The 21,819-nt window shown below is 38.7% G+C and overlaps 1 protein-coding gene across 1 annotated transcript in view; it reads left to right on the forward strand.

Annotated features, from left to right (window-relative positions):
- SLIT3 (slit guidance ligand 3) overlaps window positions 1-21,819 on the forward strand; it is a 531,568-nt gene that overhangs the window by 342,093 nt on the left and 167,656 nt on the right. Inside the window, exons 11-12 of the mRNA XM_027810336.2 lie at window positions 15,307-15,378; window positions 21,583-21,654. Of these exons, the coding sequence (XP_027666137.1) occupies window positions 15,307-15,378; window positions 21,583-21,654 (144 nt within the window). The remainder of the gene's footprint in view (window positions 1-15,306; window positions 15,379-21,582; window positions 21,655-21,819) is intronic.

Here is a 21,819-nt window from a genome sequence, read left to right on the forward strand (position 1 = left end):
TTTGTAGCATTGAAGATGCTAGCAAAAATCAAATTATCTTTGTGGCTCCATGCCAGAGTCACACAGAGAGCAGTATCTGCAGGAAGACTGAGATTGGTGTGCTACAGCATCCCCCTGGCAGCTGTGCACCTCAGTGTGAGAAAGCAAGTGAAACTGTTCACCTTTAGTGTGGTTATAATAGCATCGAGTATCCAAGTCCTGTCTCCTTTTTGGTTGCTGTAGCCCACAAATCTAGTCCCTGTAACTTGTGGTAAAAGCAACTTAGAACTCTCCTTAGGAGAGCAAAAAGTGAAGGAAGGCTTGGAGAACCTTTAAGTTAGATAATGACGTAGCGAATCCAGATGCATCTAATGTTTTAAGAAACTTTCATAACCTGGAGGTTATAAACCTTCTAGATCCATAGAACACATACAAAGCTCTTAGCTCACTATTTAATGATTTAGATCTGTCAGACGTCTTGCATTTTAGGCAGTACTTATTTGAGTCTTTGTCTGTAGATAAACCTCTTACATCACTCTAATCCTACACATATGCTTTGCAATTCAGAGGCACCTCACATGGAAGTAGTTCTGCAGAACTTCAGAGTGTAACCCTCATCAAAATATTTATCGCTCACTTTCTGTGGATCAATCCTGTGAAGACTTCATTTTTATGGAATAGATATATATATAAAAATAAATAGAAGAACTTCTATCAATTTACGATGAGGGTGGTGAAACACTGGCACAGGATGCCCAGACAGGTTGTGGATGCCCCATCCCTGGAAACATTCCAGGTCAGATTGGATGTGGCTTTGAGCAACCTGCTTTAGTTGACGATATCCCTGCTCATTGCAGGGTGGTTGGACTAGATGACCTTTAAGGTCCCTTCTAACCCAAACTTTCCAATGATTCCATGATTCTATCAGATTAAGTCTTAGCAAGTGACATCACTTACATACATTTTTTCCTACTGGTAAAATGGTATTTACATTTGGTAAAAGTACTAGTAAAAAAGAACGGTTAACCTTATACACAAGGGTGAAGTAATACATATTCTCATATAAAGTAAAGGATATAGTCACATAGCAAATTGTTTCTGGAAAGATGGAAGAAGCTGCCACGGTGTTTTCCTGGAAAATTCCGGGCATAAATTCTTTTGACCAAAATAGCCATTCTGGTTTATGCAGAAGTCTGTCATACTGCTCAGAAATTCAGTTTGTTTGAGGCTGCTCTCAGCTTATTCAATATAAAAGCCATCCAGAGGTCTGGTTCCATCTACACATCGAATGACTGTCTTTTGATTTTATATGATAGGCAGAGTAATACTCTTTTGCTGTAGTGTTATAGCAATGGGACCAAGTAAATTCTCTTTCCGTGCTGCAACCCATATCCCTTGCTCTCACACAGCAGTACTGTTGGGGTTTTTCCCTTGGGATTTATCCCCCATGACTGACGTTTATTCAGACCCCTGATACAAAATGTGGCTATGTATTGGTGCTGCCTGAACACTTCTTTCTGGACTCTGTAATCCTATGATATGATCCTTGTAATCTTTCGGAGGTCTGACTCTTACTAGAAATGATGTTCCTCCTATGGAATATAGGGTACCGACAAACTATGTGACTAGGTTGCTATGACATAGAATCCTGAAGGATATTACTTGAAATGGTGTATTTTTCATTCAGCTGTTTCTGTCTAGCATTGTAAATAATCATTCTGCTAAAATACATTTCCCCCATAGGCTATAGTCCATTCATAATATTTATATGATAGTATTAAAATGCTGTGCCTTCCTCAGTTCCTTTTGGGGCACTTCCAAATTCCTTTGCTTGGTTATTAGTTGCATTCAGATACAGCTTTCTAGTTCTTGTCTTTCCCCTTAACTCAGTATTTCTTTGTAAGCCAAATTGTATCTAGTAAGAATCCTTGACTGACAAACTGTTCAACAAAAATGAAACACACAGCTGTTACTCTAACACGGTTATTAAAGGTGACCTACATTTCACTCTGTGTTTTGGTATTAATTAAAGATCTTTTACCCAGCCTTCCTGCGTTTCTTCATTAACATGGGTAGGCAGAACCTTCTCTGACAAAGCTGCCAACAAGTCCTAAATTTGTTTTTGATGATAAAAACCTATCACAAAACAGGCAACTCGCTTGTCATGGAACATAAACCAAGTATCATATGATGCTAATTTTCCCTTTCTGCTGACCTCCTCCACATGTGAGTTAGAAGTCTGTTGTGTTACTTTATGACACCTCTCCCTGAGGTGCATCATCCTGAAGGCCCTCACTGCAAGAATGTTTTATTATTAAATAAAGAAATTTAGGAAAACTTGAAATCCATATCTCAGCCTTGCTTTTTCATAATTTCATAAAATAGGTAGCTAGAATTTACACATGCAATTCATGTTTTTTTATAAAGCCTCTTGTTCAGGGGGAAGCTGACATCAGCAGCCAAATTGACTGAGGAAAAACGAGTTACAAGAAATTGAAGCTGAGGAATACAGACTGTGTATTGAATATTATAAAAGATTCTCTGCTTGTAAAGTGGTTCTCTTGTGTTTTTCAGAGGAGGAATGATAGTGTTTGTTATAGAGAAACACATGAGAATAAGCACAGAAAAGTTTTGCATGAATACTTGAATGAAAACAAAACTCATTAAGCACCTGGAGGCATTTGCTGAAAAAGAAATGCCAAAACAAATATGGCTTGATGGTTTACTGGTAAATGAACAATATAGTCATTTCACTACATTGGAATGGTATCTACAGTAAAAGGAGAAGTTTGCATTTATTTAGAAACGGTGAGAGAAAATGCATGCAAGGTAAAGAGGGAACATAGTGTGAATGCAGAATGGACTTGACCTTGGAGGAATATAGGGAGGGAGGGATGACGTACAAACTAGTAGGAGACAAAGTCTCCAAAGAATCTGTTTTTCTGATCAGACTTGATTGCAAGCTTGCAACCAGTGCCTGCCAGACTGATGACAGCCCAGCTTGTAAAGACAGCAAAGCCAGGACAGACCTGTTAAATCTAAAAGCTACCAGCTGTGTCTCTGAGAGTCACTACCCTGCAGCTTGTGGGAGCCTGGAAGGGTGTTGTGAGAAACAGGCTTGCCACAACAGCGGATTTCACTCAGCATGTGGTTTGGGCTGTTGTTGGCTCAGGACATTGGGCTGGGTGGATCTGAGCTCTGGCACGCTCTGCCCTTGCTCAGTCATTAGTGTTTGGCTGGTTTTACGCCAGGGAAAGGACAGCTTTCCTGCACTTGCAGATGTGGGGCACTAGGAGTAATGGCATTGCTAGCCCTGTCTGTATTGTTTCAAACACTATTTGCTTCAACATGCTGCCTGCCAGGTTCTTTTGATGCCTCCCAGTGCTGGAGAGTGATCAGTAACTCCCCGTTACTCATTTCTCCACCTTACTATGCTTTTCCTCTGTCCCTTCTCTAGAATGAAGTTTTCATGCTGTTTGTCTATCTCAGACTGATCTACTTATTTTATTTTATTTTTTATGGATTGCCACGAACAAGGCTGTATGTTAGGATATTAATTCTGGGCAGCTTTTATCTGCCTTGTTTTTCTGTGCCTTCTGTACACCTTAAAAAAGTGGAGCAGGCACTACTATTTCTGTTCTACTGAAACTACTGTTTTGTAACGTGTGCAGGACCTTCCTGAGCGAAGACAAGGAAGAGCACACCAAAGGCTGGCTGTCTGTCTGTCTGTCCTGCTGTCTGTCCTGGGGTGCGTGGTGGAGGGTGCTCAGGCTGGGATGCCCAGAGCCAGGCAGGCTCCTGAGCTGCCCGAGCAGCAACCAGCACTGGCACTAGGCACTGCTTTTCTGAAGGATCTTCAGGTTGTGTAAAAGAAGGATTTGATTAATTGCTAATGCTGAGGGCTGGATTGTGGGTTGGGACAGAAACTTGAGGGAATAAAGACTAGCTGGGCCCAGTACAGAAACTGTCTAGAAAAGAAAGCTGAACTCAAATGAGGAAACAACAAAAAGTATGATGAGATTGGGAACAAAGGAAATCTAGTCAGGTTGGTAGAAGTTCTGCAAGTCTGAGAAATTGAGGAATAATTGGTGATAAGGCTCGAGATTTCTGGTAGTGAGCCTGGGACACAAGCCATGCAGGGTGGGCTTTGGGGATGTGGCAGGAGGGCTGGGAATACTGGGTGGCATGGAGCAGGGCTGGGCAGGCTGTCAGGCCAGGACACGGGGGTGCAAGTAAAGATAGAGCTGAGGAATCTCTTCCCACCAGAAACCACACATATCTTCCAGAGCCTTTTTGCCTTGTCACTGTGTACTGGAGAAATCCAACAACAATTTGCTTATCTTTGTCCCTGTGAACTAGTGACCATCTATGCAGAGATTAATAAACTAGACAGGGATTTACTGTTTTAACTCCTGCTGTTCCAGTTAGACGTCAATATACTTTTGTTACATGAGTTTCCTTGTGATGGAATCAGTTATTTCAGCTTTTGTTTTTAAATCCACCATAAAAAAATTTTTAAAAAAATTTGAAAATGCCAATGGTCATGTTTGTAGCTGCAGTGTTCATTCAGTGCTTTTGTATATATTTGCTGTGGTATGCACTTTATTTACAGCATAGTCTCATGTTGCTGTTAAAAGAGTGAGTTTGTTTCTTGTTGTCTAGGGATGCATCAAGGTTGTGTAGTGGTGGAGTCTATGTATATAGGATCTGTTTTATTTGTTGCAGAAACAGGAAAATTCTGAAGTGGGGACTGTGGGGAAGATAATCTTGTGAATGCTGTTCAGAGAATTGGGTTGTATCTCTTCTTGCCAGTGGTTTTATTAATTGATTCTGGGCAAGTGACTTGCACAAACTTTTCATGGGTGGTCAGTCACTAGTGATGTAATCCTCGGTTTCTGGCTGACTCAGCTGAGATATGCAGAAAAGCTGAGAACTCACAGCTGCAGCAAAAGTCAATAGCAGCTATGCTTTGAACACGTTGTGCTGTGCAACGCTAATTACTTTGAAAAGCCAAGTCTCAGTCATCTGCAGACTTGTAAATCAAACTCCAGAATCTAAAGTATATCCTTAGACCTTTAAACTGATCTTAGATTTCAAACCTGTGCTTTTTCATATCAAGCTTCCTTTATCACTGTTACTTCACAATACTCTCTGTCTAGTGAGATTAAGAGAAATATAATTGTATAAACCCAGAGTAATGCTGGATAGGATGTATCTAAATCAGAAATTAGGACCTTTTGTTTAAATGCTGATGTAATTCCTCCAGACAGTGTAAAGAGGCTGATAGTCCCTCAAGGAAAAATGCTTAGGCACCCGTATCTGGTGATATAATAAGCACAACTTCCCGTCTGGCTTCTGAGCAAAGTAAAATAGGATGGCAGCCCTTCTACCAGCATCTAGGTTTGGTTTGAGGTCAGTTTTGAGTCACTTGGTTTGTCATTCTCAGTATTGACAGCTGAATTGGTAACTGATATTTTTCTAGGTATGAGTAGTGCTTGATTTTGGTGCACAATTTCTACTCACAGGAAAAATGCTAGAGTCTGAGCACTAAGGAAAAATCTAGTGCACTCAACTGTTGGTTTCTCATGGTTCTGTCAAAATGGAAACAAACATACTTTTCTGCAAGAGAATCACTTTGAGAACTGCTGACATGAGGGTACCACTGTGTTGGGCAGTGTTGCAGACAGACCTGTAGACAGACAAGTTGTTGCTTTTGTTGCTTCCATGATTCTTTTTGGAAGAAATTACTTTCTCTGTTCTTCAGTACTTGTAGGAGTGTGTATTATAGGAGAGCTGGGAATTCAGCTCTGAATCTTGATGAAGCTTTTGTGATTTGAGGAAGGTGCTCAACAAATTCTGGGCATTTAAATTACCAGTATATTGAATTTTCCACTGATTAAAATAAAGTCAGAAAAGCTATTATAAAAAGCTTGAGCATTGGTAATCGATTTATTGTAATAAAATTATTTAGTTCTTATATCTTTCAGCAATGAAGCTGGTGAAGGGTCTAGAGCACAAGTCTTATGAGAACTTTGGAACTGGGATTGTTTAGTCTGGAGGAAACTTAGGGGGAACCTTGTTGCTACAACTACCTGAAAGGAGTTGTAGCAAGGTGGGGGTTGGTCTCTTCTCCCAGGTGTCAAGTGACAGGACAAGAGGAAATGGCCTCAAGTTACAGCAGGGGAGGTTTAGATTGGATATTAAGAAAGATTTCTTCATGGAAAGGGTGGTCAAGCCTGGGGACAGGCTGCCCAGGGAGGTGGGGGAATCACCATCCCTGGAGGTGTTTAAAAAGACATAGATGCAGTGCTGAGGGACAGGGTTTAGTGGCAGACTTCTCAGTGCTGGGTTAGTGGTTGGACCTGATGATCTTAAAGGTCTTTTCACACCTAAATGATTCTATGATTCTATGATATAAATTATAAATTAACTGCCCCATAACAATTTCATGTATATTAACGATTTGTTTTGAAGTTCTCAGCTTCTTAAAGGCTTAACTTAAAAACTTAAAAGTTTTCTTTTTTCAGGAATATAAGTGTGTAGAAACTAAAATTTGGTGATAGAGGAATGACAGTTCTGCATTTAACTTTGTTCTTCCTCCTAGAAGAAAATTATAATAATTTTCCCAGGCTTCCAGTAAATACTTTAGCTGAACCCAGCACAGTATTTTTGAACACTGTAATAAATGTTCTGTAATTGCCTCTGGTGGCAAGTTCTCTGGCTAGGGAATCAGGTTGGCTCCTGTAGTTTAATCATATAATATGATTTTCATTCACTGTTGTAGATTGGCTCTGGACAGCTTCACATGTCAAATCTGACTGCTATTTTCTGGATCTCACTAGGGAAACTGTGTCATTCAATATAAAAAAGTTTCTATTGTCAGCCCAAAAATATGTAGAAATTCTTCTATTCTATGAGGGTGACACAAACATAATGAAGAAATAATAAAAATATTTTAGTTAGTAGAGAAAATATAAGGTAAATGTTAAGAATAAAAGTTTTTTTGTGTGCTAAGACACATTAAGGAAAACAGGAACTTATGTTTCAGGGTTTTAAAAACAAGCTATAACTGCAGGGTGTTTCTACTGTAAGATCAAGGCAAGGTTTATTTCTTACATCTTTACTTTTATTTGTAAAATTGAGTGTAACTAATGTCATCTATAAACCTATGATGGTTTTGGTTTTATAAACCTAGATTTCATACACATGATAAATTTCATTTTGGCTGTATAATTTTTTACCTCCTTCTCTCCTCTCTATAATTGTGAGATTTCTTTTTTTTTTAAAAAAAAAAAAAAAAAAAGTTGTGTGCAGGTTAAATTTTACTCAGGCAAGTTGTGTAGGAGTTAGTAACCTTAAAAGGTTTGTAGGTTTTGAGTTGTTAGTTTTTTTTGGTTTGGGGTTTTATGTGTGTGTTCTTTTTTTTCCAGAGACATCAAATCAGTCCAGCAGGAACAGAAGTTTAGCCTTATTAATAAAAATGGTTGTTATTAACAAAAAGGCATATATCTTTTTTTTTTTTATCTAATACAAATGTCATGCAGAAGCTCCTATTTTGGCAAGAAAAATGAGGACATTGTAATGTATAATGAGTATATACATCCTGAAGGCCAATTCTGAAAGTGTAGAAGGAATCACAGAAAATAAAATACGGAGCATAAATTCATAACTTATAAAATAGAAATAAAATAGACTAATCAGATTTTTTACTGAATCACTATTTGTCTTTTGGCTTACGTATGGTGTTCTGTTTATTTTGCTAAAAAAAAAAAATACGTAAAGAACAAAGGATTTGAGAAATATTTATATTAAAATGACGGAATCTGTTTTGTTGACAAATATTACAGGCAGAATTTCAGCTACCAGAAAGCTATTTAATTTTCCTACTTATTTCTTGTGTTTTACCTTTTCCTTGTCAGTATTTGTAAATGTATGTTAAAAATTGATGTTACAGGATGTATGGAGCTCTTCACAATAGATTATAGATTAAAAAATTAATTTCCTTCCTTTTCTGCTTCCATTTCCACTAAGTCTAAAAATACAATTTTGTGTTGCAACTTGATAAATATAATGCAAACCAACTTGACATCCTCAGATCCCTGAGCTAGTTGTTTTGCATTGTTGGAAAATGTGGAGAGTGATCTGGACTTGAGGTTTCTTGAAGTAAATGGAAGTCAATAGAGAGTGGCAGGACTGACCTACTGAAGTAATAAATAGCAATGTGACTTGTTAAGGGGTTAGTCTTTCTGGGATCTAATGGAACAAAAACTTACTCTCAGTAAAGCAAATATCCAGAGTCTTGTTTGTTAAAAAACATTCCTACTTGTTTACATTTATGAAATATAACTATGGGCCAACTATTGCTTTCCAATAGACATTGTAGAAACTGTGTGTCTCTGGAGGAGACTTCAAGGTTCAGATTAAAAAAACAAAAAACAAAAAACAACAAAAAAAACCCAACCACAACCAAAAACCAAAACAACCCCCCCAAAAAACAATCAAAAAGATAAGAAAAAGTGCTCAGCAGAGGTCTAAGGTTGAGTGAGGCTCAGAGCAGATGCTGCATTGTTGAAGTAAATACAAGAACCTTATCCTTTATGCAGCACCCTGTGGAATTGTCTCCTTAGAGCCTTCTGAACTGGAATCACTGGATGTCTAAAAAATCCAAGAGTGCAGTCCATGTTTCCACTGGTTTTGGTACACCACATCATCTTGGAAGAGCAAATGCGCCTGAACACGTGCATACTGATTGAATGAAGGATGCAATTAGGCTGCATTTCAGCAGTATGGAGTTGGAAATTGCCAAATCACTCCAACCTAATGATTCTCTCTTTTTCTTGCATTTATGTTCACAGCCACATGCCTGTATACAGGTGGAATTCTTTCTGCAAACTCTGATCCCATGTCCACGTGACCCAATGCAGTCTGCTGAGATGGAAAATTGTCTGATCTAGAACAAAAGCTGGGAGACATTGTTTTGTATTCTGCCCTAGAACAGCTTCTGTTTAACCTTTAACATCCTCACCGCTTGTACCCACTGGTGGTGGCTCACAGGGGAGCTCACCTGAAGTCCCCACTTTTACATCTGGGCACAACCCACAAACAGTTCATGCAGTTGTGGCATTGCAGTGAGAGGGAGCTCAAGCACTGGCAGCATGCTCAGTGATGCCTGCATGCTCACTCCAAGAGTGAAGCAAGGAAAGAAATGAATGAGACTGGCTGGAGAAATAGCAGTGAAAGGTGATGAGAAGGGCCAAAAATTCCAGCTGGGAATGTAGAGTATTGAGTGGTAGATGGAGAAACCTCGAGGTCTGGCAGTATATGACTGCGTTCTGGCTGTTTATGTTAATATAGAAATTGATGTTATGCTAAAAGCTGTTTTGCAAAATGCCAGTCTATAGATTTTTCTGATGTCTTCCTGTTTGTCTGTACCACATTTGATTCAAAATTAACATACAACAACAGAGCTGGTAGATTTATAATGTGACTGCCATTACAAATTCAGCATTTACCAGCAGATACCTGACCAACTGCTCAAATACAGAGTTGTGGCAGCTTAAACTAAATTCACTGTGGGATTCAGTATCACTAGCACAACTTTTAGATGAACGCCGTTTTGTCAGGGAACATATCAAAACATCTGGTTTCATTCTCAAAGATGTCTTTTGGTGGGCAGAATTACCTCTGTAGCTTCCTAGGTATATTTATGTTGAAAAGTCACTTCATTCTTGATAGAATTTTGTCTACTGAAGATCTGACCTTAAGTGAATAATTAATAAGCAGTCCTTTTCAAAACTACAGCAGGAGCTTGACAGCTAGACCCTGAAAATCAACAGCAAACATTGGAATATGAAGGGAGACTCTAGTTGTCACCTCGTATTAATATAGGCAGACAGTTTACTGGCTCTCAGCTCTCGAGTTCCTGAGGCAAACTCAATGAGTGGGATTTATAATACATATTATTAATTTTGTTTGGAAATCATTCAGGTACTACGATGAAAGGCAGCCATATAAAAGTGTTGGAGAACCATATGTGTGTCCAGTTTTTATAGTGGCAGTAGAGTCTTTGGCTGATGTAAAGATTGAAGGCTTTAACTGTCTGTTAAAACAAGCAGTTTGCACAGATATTCAAAATGCTGAACGTCCTGCCATTCCAAAACACTTTGTTTTCTACTTGTCAGAGAACTGAGGGGTGAGAGGCAGAGCAACAAGAAGGCCATTCCTCGGTCATGTAGGTCCGTAAACACTTTCTGAAGCAACAGGACTGCAGGTTTTTTGCTTTGCATTGCGCAGAGAAGTGCCCTACGTGGTGCTGCAGTGCTGTGGTGTAAAGGGTGATACTGTGGCTTCTGCATTTTTCACTGCAGAATCAGCCACAGCAGGGCAGGATTCCTTCCTTTCCACCAAGGGTGCCTCCTGTCCAGGGCTGCCATTGGGTAAATACTTCAGTGCAGTTACCCAGAGCTGTTGTGCATGGTAAAAGTAAAGAGTAAAGCTTATCTATCAAATGAAGAGGCAAGACTTGGGTCAGGACAGGGATCAAATCTAGCCTATATTTGTAGTAAGAAGACCAGATTTTAAGTATGGTTTATTCGTCTTAAATACTGAAAATACATCTGTGGACTTTTCTCCATCAGAGTCCAAAATGTACAATAAGAGGTGTAAGTCCAAAAATATGAGATAAATCATAGAAGCATAGAATGGTTTGGGTTGGAAGTGACCTTAAAGATCATCTAGTTAAGATCATCTACAACCCTGCCTTGGGCAGGGACACCTTCCACTAGACCAGGCGGAATGTAAGATAATGGTCCAAGCAGCTTTTATAATCCAGTTGTTCTCACTCCTTGGCAGGGAGGAACAGTCTCTCTCTGGATTGGTATGTGCTATAGAAATTTTCCTCCTTCCTATTATAAATGGCTCTCCCAAGCCCTGGCTTTGTCACTGTGGGGAATGTGCATGCTGTTTATTTCCTGCAAACAATCCTTAACCAGCTCCCTGCAAATCCCTGCTTATGGGACAGGAGAAAAGTGAGGATTTTGCCCTTCCCAAAAACCTTCACACAGGTTGTGTACATCTTGCCAGCCATGAATGTGCTACAGGTTACTGCTACACTAATCTAATCTAATGCTTTCTCTCTCTCGATTTATTTTGGTTACTGGCTGCCTGAGTGATACAAGCCTGAAAGATCCTCAGCCCTGGGAACAGAGTGACACAATCCAGGGAGCAATCTGGCTCATTCACTTCTTTCGCTGTCTCCCAGCAGGGAAGTTCATGGCTGCCCAATGCAAAGGGATGTTTCTGACACGTCTCAGGCAAGAGCTCAGTGGCACTGTTAGTAGAGCATGGCTGTCTCATTTGTAGGCTCTGTTCATCTGACAGCTAAGAATTACCAGTACTGATGCTTCACTCCCTCTCTTTTTCTCCAAGCTAGTGATTTGTCTATGTTATGGGTAGGTAAGCTTGACAAAACATTACACATTAGCAGCTGAGACGGTGTTTCAAATGGGAAAATTGCTAGCAAACTGCTCCATTAGAGACGCAAATAACAAATTCTTTCTTTCCCTCAATGAAAGAGAGATATAGTTAAGGCCTAAATTAATACGTCTGTCTGCCCCACTCTGCAGGAGGAATCACTCTTCAAGACAAATGGCTTCGTCACTCGTGAGAGCGTGGGCTGGTTCTGCTAAGGCTGCATTAGGCAGAGTTTTTTTATCCTTTGTGTTTTGCCATCCTGGGTGTGAGCAGTACAGGCACCAGATGAGGAGGTGATGAAAGGATTTGCACCTCAGTGAACTTTGAGATGGATTAGTATGGGAATTCAAGTGCTTACTCTTTACTCTGGGATAGTTTCTCATATTTGATGGCAGTTTCCCCCTGTTTGGTTTTTTTTTTTCTCTTTTTTTCCTCCAATATGTTTACTTTTTACTCTAATTGCTGCAAAGTCATTCAAAGAGAGTGGGAAGAAGGAGGGCTTTATCCTGTCCTACATCATGTTATTACAAGAAAAATGCATCTGAATCCATTAGGCCCCTCATACTTTCCGATGTCTGATAATATATTAGAGGAGAGAAAGGAAATTGTTCTTGTCCTTTGATGCTGATGTCAAAGACTCTAAAATAAAGCTTTGAGAGGCAGACAGAGCATTGCCATGTGTCAGAAGTGGGGAGATATGCTTCAGCTCATCTAAGTGATACAGCTGGCAGCAGGTGACATGGTACAGTGAAATGGGTAACTGAAAGGAGGAACAAAAGCCCCTGAGAGGTTTGAATGTGGCCAATTTATCAGTTTTCTGAATTGTACTTGTGGAGTCTTTTAAATAGATGTTATTATGAAGTACCAGAGGGAAATCGAGGAAAATTTTACTGAGATAGGAGAAATCTTAAACATGGGGTATACACAAAAAAAACGAACTCGCTGAGGTTGCTTTGCACTAGCACAGGTAGTTTTATAGTGTATGACAGCACTTCACAGCATGCAGGGATAGACCATGAAAAATACAGTTTTCCAGGGGTCATGTTCTAGGTAAACCAGGTAATTTTCTCTGAAATAAAATGTGGCTGTAAAATTTAGATTAGCTTTTCACTTTTTTGAGAAAAAAAATTACAACACTAGATAAGAACTCCGTTTGTCACTCTATTTGGAAGATGGCACCTCTAGCAGCAGTTTCCTATTATATCATGAATAACACTGGTTTATAATTAAGCTTTCATCACCTAGAAATTGCCAGCACCCCTTCTGGCAAAACCTAGTGTTTCCTAGAGATTTTTAATGCTATACTGCCCTTCACGTGTCATTTATGAGCTCAGAGGAGGTGAACGCACAAAGTATTAGTACAAATAATTTGTTTTCTGTTATTTATTTCATATAACTGCATTGTGTTTTTCAGCCTATGTCTGCCAATCTGTAACATGCATTTGTGAAAAAATAAATGAAAGTCAAATGAGTACTTTGTATTTTTAAAATACCTGCTTATTTAATGCTGCACTTTATTTAATGTTCCAAGACCAGCTGCATTTTGTGCCCAAGTTGCAATCCACCTACAAACACACCCTGATGAGAGCACGCAGTACTGCTTTGTTGCTTCTCTGGTAGCATCTGCACAATGTAGTACAATGAGCATAGTGTGGTATGTGTAGCCTTTAGTCCTTCATTTACAAAGAGCTTCATACAATAAAAAAATGTAAGGTGTTAAGGTGAAAATATAGCAGCAGATGACAACAGCCTTGTCCATCTATTTCTGTACAGGCCATCTGCTGCAAATTTAGTAGGAAAAGGTGAAGAATTCAGTACTGCTTCAGAAGGTAGCTCTCTGAATCAACTCTTTCTACATTCCTCTCCACATTTTCTAGAAATTTCATTTTTTCTTATCAGTCAGGTTCTGTGGCTATTCTGATTTTGGCTTTTTTTGCCCTTTGAGGGCAAAATTTCTGTGTACGTATTTCCACTCTTGAGCCACTAAAATTTCCATGGAATTTTAAGTGCTAATAAAACGGAGTCATGTTCTTCCCACCCCCCACTGTATTTGAGGTTCCCTGTGAGGACTGCTATGCTATGCTTACGTGCAGCATGTGTGAACCCCCAATTTGCATCCATAATGCAAAGAAATTGAACAGGCATGGCCCTTTTGTTCCTAGAAGTGTCTGCACAGAAATACTTGGGAGGAATTAAACACCAAACTGGCAAGCTGACAAAAAGCCTTTATGGGAAGAGTATGTGTACTGCTAATTCTGGTGACAAACACCCAACAATAGTAGCGTGCTGAAGCTTACAGCAATTTACATTTCGCTGTGGACTTGCCAGAAATGAAGCACGTTATATTTAGACCAACTGGAAAGGAAACCTCAGACACTAATTCAAATCACAAAACTAGGGATAGAATTAACTCTGATCACAACCTTTAAAATAGACTGCTAGAGAAATAAGAGTGCATGCACATAGACTGTTCAAGTTGACTATGCAAGTTTTACAATATTCATTACGTAGAGTATAACTGAGCTGGCAAAATATCTTATTTTCAAGGGGGCGGTTTGGGGTTTTTTTTGTGGATTGAAAGCACAGATCAACAGAGGAATACACTGTACAACAGAGGGTTGATGGACCTTACACATTTACTCTGCATTATTCCCAAATCCTTTAAAAATCATGATTTAGTTTTCTCTGCATCTCATTTTATCTCCATTCCTGGTTTTAACATTTTTTCTTCCCTCTGCATTGCTGCAGCAGCTCTAAATGACTAGACTGAATTATTCCATCATTCCAGTATGGTTTTGTATTTCAATTCTAAACCATTTCCAACCACAGATTTTTGCTATTGAAACTGTTTCTTTTTATGACATTTTTGGAAAAAATACACAACATTTGAATAACAAGTAAAAGCTAGGTAAAGTTGGATTTTGCTTTTAGTTCCAATTCTGATTGTAGGAATTTAGCTGCCATAGTAATTTTAATTAGTTGTATGAAGATCCACTTTTACATTTCTAATTGAGATTAATATTTAGGGTTCATCTGAGGAGAAGACAGTCATTTTAGCAGGAATTTGGGGAACTTGCTGACAAAGACTTGAAAATACTTCTGGGAAGGAACAGAAATTAATCTTAGTGGATACTGTATGCAGTATCTTAAAGCTGCTTACGGTTTATGTTAGTGATACATGCATTTATGATACTTCATAAAGAATATTTCTTTCAAACCAAACCTAGAAATGAAAACAGCAGCATTTACATGTAGTTTGGACCATATTTTAGAACACCTTCAGTATTTTGTATTTAAAATGGAAAGATACAGGGATCTTTTTGCTTTGCTTTAACATAGACACTCCCCCTCACTTAAAAATCTGGATTCATATTACAGTTAATTCAAGTTTGGTTTTTAGCATGTTCCTACAGATTTTTGCTCCTGAGTCACCCTGATAGTACTATTAATCTGCTTATTAAAATTTCACAACTTTAGCTTTTAGTTTGGATAGCTATGTTCTATTTACAACAGCTAGTCAAGAAAAGCATCTGATTTTTCTACCTTAACCTCGATTAAGTAGTAAGAAAAATATGTCTACTAATTTTATTAATTCCATGAGCTTTAAAGATGAAATTTCTATAGCCTGAGACTTTTTTCTGTACAGATTTAGTGTAATCAGTGAGATGATTTTATTTTCTAAGTCTCTAAGTTTATTTTCTAAATTTTCTCCATTTACTGGCTTTCAAAAGAAAAATCTGTTTCACATAAAAACTCTTTTGTTTTATATTTATATAAAATATTGCTATCATGTTTAATGTTATTCCTGTCCTATAATTGTGTAGTTAACACATATATTACTTTGTTTGTTTTCAGACGTTTGGAACAAAACCTCATCAAAATCATTCCCCCTGGAGCTTTTACTCAGTACAAGAAGCTTAAGAGAATGTAAGTTTTAATAAGACCAATGTGCAAGAGCAATCATGATCTTCTAGCTTCAAGTTCAGTGTCTTTATTTTAGAAACATATTGGCAATTTCTATGTTGAAATCACTGGGGATTGCACAAATAATCTCTTCAAAGTGTAAGCAATAGTGGAATTTGGTTCAGGATGCCTAACAGTGCATGAAATCCTTAATAATGCGTAATTTCACTTCCTTTTATAAACAATGTGAACTAATTAGTTGCTAGTCTATTCAAACTTCAAATCTACTTCCTCAGAAAAGATTTTAAGTCATATTTTTTTCTCATTCATTCTGGTATCTGTTTGTATCATTTCAGTTTAGTTGCCCCAGCCACAGCAGGAGTGTGTATTCTTGCGAAGTAGTTAGGATTTTTCTGTAGTGCATTCAATGTCCTGATGTTGAATTGGTTTGATTGTTTACAAGAAAACAAAGAAACCTGCTGGAGCTTATTTTCTCTGTTTCTTAATCACCAGTAGACACCCAGATAATTCTTTTCTTAATAGTTCTTGTGTTTTCTCTTTGGATTTTAAAAAAATAATCCTAATTTGTAGCAGCATTCTCATGCAGATAACCTGGGCATAATCCCTGGTCAGTGTTTCTTTTCATTTTTAAGTGATATATGAGACAAGTTGTGACAGTAGTACAACAATAAAATGGTAAAACAAGTTACTCCTCCTTCACTGTAGTATCATGATGTTGATGGGTACCACTGGACCAGTAACCTCCAGACGTCATTCAGGCTTTGTGCCTTTACAGTTCTTGTTTTCTGATGTGAATAATACTTACTGGAAATAAGAAACGGTCAGCTCATTTCACAGAAGACACTGGATTATCAGATAGCTAATTTTTGGGGGGACTGAAATGAGCTTGTGCTACACCTTTGTATTTAAGGGTAAAATTATGTGTTTGCCAGTTCAAATTTACCAACTTCCTAGAGCTGGAGAGCTGTAAATATGGATGTTAATATTTAACAGGTCAAATCATCAATCTTACAGAGTCTCTGTTCTTCTGTCTCACTTTCAATATAGCTGTATGTATTTTTAAAGAAGTACTGTATTAGATAGCAAGACGGTAATTTCAGTGAAAAATGATAGATCCCTTTTCAGTGATCTAACTTGTAACTTTTTCATTATTAAAGTCACTACTTATTTCTTTCTGAGGTATGACTAATTTTAGATTTTGGCAATGTTTTACTGTCTTTTCATTTTTCATGATTGGTGAACTCTAGTTTTATGGGAGTTGACCAAAAAAAAATGTTCTTTAACTTGACTAGCTGCTCAACCCAATGCAGCACTTACTATGTGAAATGGTTAATGTTAGAATTTCACAGCAGAATTCCATTAGCAAGTTGTGTTAACAGCTTTCTGGAGTATAATTGGCATACTCATTGAGACCTGAACTCATAGTTAAATAGTAAGTTATTGTGCCAGATGATCTGTATCAAAGCTTAGTTAATGTGACAGCATTTTGTGGAAAAACTTGGGATAGGCAGTTAGGCTGCAGAATGTCCCGTAAGAAACATGATGCTTTGCCATTTGGTTATTGACCTGTCTCCTTGTTAAAGTTTTATTCCTGCTGGACAGTGAGGCTTTAAATTGGGTATCACTATTGTTACATAAAGTTTAATTGAGAACATTTGTTCCACTGTTTGAAGAGATTATTGACATCATCTTTTCAATGTGCAAGATTGACAGTATTGTTAACACAAAACTATACTTTGGCCAAGGACAACCTCTTAAAACAAAAAAATTATCCATCCTTTTCCTTATAGAGGAAAGACATGTTTGAAGTCACGGAAGTCATGAGCCTTTCTTAATTTCTTTCACTTTGATTTCAGTGAGCAGTGCAATAGCATGAAGATTATTGATTTAATTAAATTATGCCCTACCCAGGGTACAAATTAAGAACAACAGCAACAGCAGCAGAAGCAACAACAACAATAATAATAATGATAATAATAAAATTCAGAGGATAGTACTAGCATAACATTGTTAATTGTATTGTATTTTTCTCCTTCTTGTAAATAAATATTCAAGAATGTTAGGAATAATAGACTGCTCACTTGGAGCACTCTCAGTATTTTGATTGTTTACTGATTATTTCCTGCAAGATTATGCAGTTTCGTTTTCTTAAATAAATGGATAACTGAGATTAATTTTTAAGTAAGAGCCAGTTGTCCAAGATAATCTTTATATGCCTTGATATTAATAGGTCAAGATGGTAGCAGAAAATGTATGTATATTAATCCAAGAGTCATATTTGCATCTAGCTCAAGTTTGCTATTTAGAATGTCTTTTTAATAGCTTCCAGGATGGGACAGTAATTTTGGTGATTGAGTTTTACCAAAAGAGCTGAAGTCCTTTATGTCTTGGACTTCATCATAATTGCCCACGTCTTCTCACACAATTAATTATGTAAAGCTGAATCTATCTGTCTCGGAAAATTTGGCACCTGTAGACTTCAAATATGCAGTTGAATTATACAATCTGGGATGATGGTTCCCCTGATTTTGGGGCAAATGTAACAGGACCTAGCTCTGTGCTCAATTATTCAAGGGCTTTAGAAGAGGTTTGAGGGGCTTGAAGGAGATATGTCTCATCTCCAGAGATAGAAGTTGTCATTATTGCATGAAGAGTCCAAGCCCAGACATGCCATTTTGAATCCATTTACATAGCAGTTGTGCTTGTACCATAGTTCTTTAACTTCTAGCCTGTGAGTTCCAAAGCTTATGGCATTACCTCTCATTTTGTCTTTGCTTTTCTGAGGCTCTTAACTAATAAGTTTGTAGCACAAGACCGAGAGCCAAGTACATGGAGCCACTTTGAAAGATGTGGTTGTGCCTCTCTAGCTCTGATGCTTGTAGTGACATTTCATGTTGTCAAATTAATTTACCATATGTTAGAAGAAAACACATTGAGATTTCACAGCCTTCCCAGTAGCTCTGTAGCACTGCTACTTTTGTTAAGCAACTTCTGAAAACGAAACCATATATGACATGGATTTTTGCTGAGTACGCTTGTCAAGTGAGAACGGTCCATTTTACATGTTTAAGATAATCAAGTAATCTGTTTCTAATAATGTTAGTCAACAGAGGATATTCATCTAATACTATTAATAGTTTTGCATTTGGCTGTATCTAAAAATAAGTCTCTTTTGTTTCAAAACCTTTTACAGTAAAGACATTTAAGCCATACAGTTATATGTTCTACAGTGACTCACAGGGTATCCTTGCTCCCCTGATGCAAAGTCAGAAACAGTTTATGTCCCTAACTGGTAACAGCACAGCCACTCTCCAAAGTGTGTTCAACAGCCTTTGGAGAAAGATCTCTACTGTGCTGTCAAAGGTGCAGGGAGACTAGTATGAGCTGACTAATGTATTCCCTGCCTGGGTGGAATCCTGATAGGTTTTTTACATTTTCAGCTAAAGAGCCACATTTCCACTGAGTGATTCAGAGATGCCCTAAACTATGAACATGAGCCTTATGTGATGTAAATCGAATTAGTTGTGCAGGTTAGAAAAAACCATATCTCTTTGTCTTGCTGTAAATCAAGCACAGAATAAGATGATCTTACCAAAGCAGACCAAATGAAGGGAACAAAAGTACAAGGACATAATTGAATGCCATTGCCTCAGTCAAGTCAGAAGGAGATGGAGCCTCCTTATCCAACAGCAGTGGAGCTTGGGCTCTAATGGAAAGGAAATAACGTGTCTAATTATCTTCTAATGCTGATTGTAGTGCATCTGCATGAAGTGAGTGAGTGTCATCACCCAGCATGGCATTTATGCACGTTCAGGCACCATTAGTTATACACTCATTAGCGTCCGGACATGGGGAGAGAGAAAGGGTGGAAAAGTGGAAATGCAGCAAATCAATAAAATAGTGCTGAAATACTTGTTTCAAAAACTAGATGCCCCTTTACAGATGCTTGTCATTGTTCATCAAACTGATGATTTCATGGGCTGTAACAGTTTTTAGTATGTTCCTCAATAAATAGATAGCACAGATTCACATCAGACTTCTGCTTAGATAAGAATTAGTAGATAAAAAACAGCAAATGCTGCCAGGCAGTCTAAATAGGTTTCACAAAACCCAGTATAAAAATAAATATTCCTGCTTTCGTTGTCACAAATTTGGCTGCCGTGAGTTGAACTGAAGAACCAGAAACCTTTATTGAATGCTCTCCTTGTAGGCAGGATATTGTAATAGAAAACATCAGTAGATTGCAGAGCAGTTGTTTCATGAGCCTTATAAAAGAACCAAAGAAAATCCCACTTTATGTGGCTAGATTTGAAAACAGTTAGAGGACTTCATTAAAATTTTAACCAGCAGAATTTGTAGCTCAAAACATGTATAGAATGGGAAACCTTCTTACTTTCCAATTCCTACGTTATTGTTCATGTGTCGTTTATTTAGAGTCTGACTGGGATCCTCAGCATGTGCTCCAGGAGAAGGAACAGTGAAGATGTACCTGACATTTTACTCCAGCTTCAGCTATCAGTGAAAAGATTTGATACTACTGATACAAGCTGATACCAACTGTCAGTGAATGCAACGAGGTGGCTTAAAGTTACGCCTGTAGCTAAGCACCTGATTGAACTGACTGACAGAAAGATTACTTTGCAGTGACAGTCATGATAGGGCACCCAGTTCTGAGCATCTGGGTCCCAAGTGTAGTAAATGTGGCTCTATGTATAAAGAAATAGTGGCATAGTCTATATTTATTTTTGTGTACTTGATTGGTTATGATTAAAATTGAAGGGTGTTTTCCAATCCAGGAGCACACTTTGCCTTGAAAATGACAGCAGGCTGTAGCTGAATTCCACTCACGTCGTGGCTGAAAAGGGTGGAATCTTGCTGGGGTTCCCTGACAGGGTCCACGATGCGCTCAGTGTTCCCCACAGTGCTGCTGGCTTCAAAGAAAGGTCCATGATTTCCATTCAGATGCTTGAAGGCTTTCCCTAGTGTCTGAAAGCTCTAGGCCAGGGGTCCTCAAACTTTTTAACCAGGGGGCCGGCGCGCGGATGAAGTAAGTGGCAGGCAGTCATCTGCAGCTGCTCGGTTCCCCCCCAACCCCCGGGGGGGGCGGGGGGGGAGATTCTGTAAATACCGGGGGGCGGATTGAGGACCCTGGGGGTCTGTATATGGCCCACGGGCCGTAGTTTGAGGACCCCTGGTGTAGGCAGACCTGCCAGTGCTGTGTCAATCTTCCTCTTGCCTGCCTCACCAGAGCAAGGTCCTGGTAGAATTTGATGCTGCTTCTTTCCTCTAGGCCACTAAAACCCAGCCACCACTGGTACAGTGCCAAACTCCTCGGTGACACTGGTGCCTGCGTTAGGATTGGGAGCTGCGTAGTCTGTTTCCCATCCTTTCCCACTGGTATTAAAAAGAGATAGTGTGGGAAAATGTAGCGGAATGAAGCTGGGTTAATTATAATTGATAATATACAACTGTGGGTTGGCGCCAGAGGCGGCACGTTGGCCAATGTAGATAAGGTGCAGCTGTGGCTGGTTCTGTTAAGTGGTTGAGAGCCGATGAAGAGAGAGCAGCTGAGGAAGAAGAGAGAGAGGAAGAAGCAGAGAGAAGAGAGAGCAGGCCCTGGATGAGGCAAGATGATGTGAAGGCAGCAGAGGGACTGTATGTAGTGTATGCTGGTATGAGATGGTAAAAGACCTTGTCGCAGCTTGATAGTTTGGAGAGCGCTGCGACAGGAAGTCTTACGTCAGAAGAATGTCATCATCATAAGAGTGATAGAGGTTCTTCCAAAGAACCTTTATGCTTTGTCACAGGCTGCTCCTCGTGCTCGATGGCCACCCCACAGAGTTACAATGTGATGTCCATTCTTAATAGCACTTATTAACACATAGTTTTATCAACTGTGTTTATTCGATAGGCTGCCTCACTGTAGTTATTCAAAGCTATTCATAAAACTCTTTGTTTCAATGTCCATAAAATGAAAGACCTTATTAACAGGGGAGCTGCTGAATTACTGAGGCTATGGCCTGTTGTGCTGACCGATGTTTTTCTGCTCATTCCTGGAATTTGTCCTTACATAGCTCATAATTTCTCTGAGGTAATATGATCTTTTAATTCTGTTTTTGTACCCAGTATATTCTTCTAATACAGCTAAAATCTTTTCTTCAGATTCCTGTTTACAAATACTTTTTTAATCTTCCCTTCTCTTTACAGAGACATCAGCAAGAATCAAATATCTGACATTGCGCCTGATGCATTCAAAGGCTTGAAATCTCTCATTTCATTGTAAGTAGAAAATAGAACTGAATGGGCATTTGGGGAGAGCTTTCATGTAAGAGAAATAAAAATGATAATGTGCTGTCTGGGAGAACTTAGGTTTGTGTGCAATTGCCAGCGTGCGTGAAGCATCTGGTCTTTTGTAAATGAAAAATTGGTCATGAAGGTTAGGAG

Source organism: Falco cherrug, chromosome 8, assembly GCF_023634085.1.
Source record: "Falco cherrug isolate bFalChe1 chromosome 8, bFalChe1.pri, whole genome shotgun sequence".
NCBI classification, from domain to species: Eukaryota; Metazoa; Chordata; class Aves; order Falconiformes; family Falconidae; genus Falco; species Falco cherrug.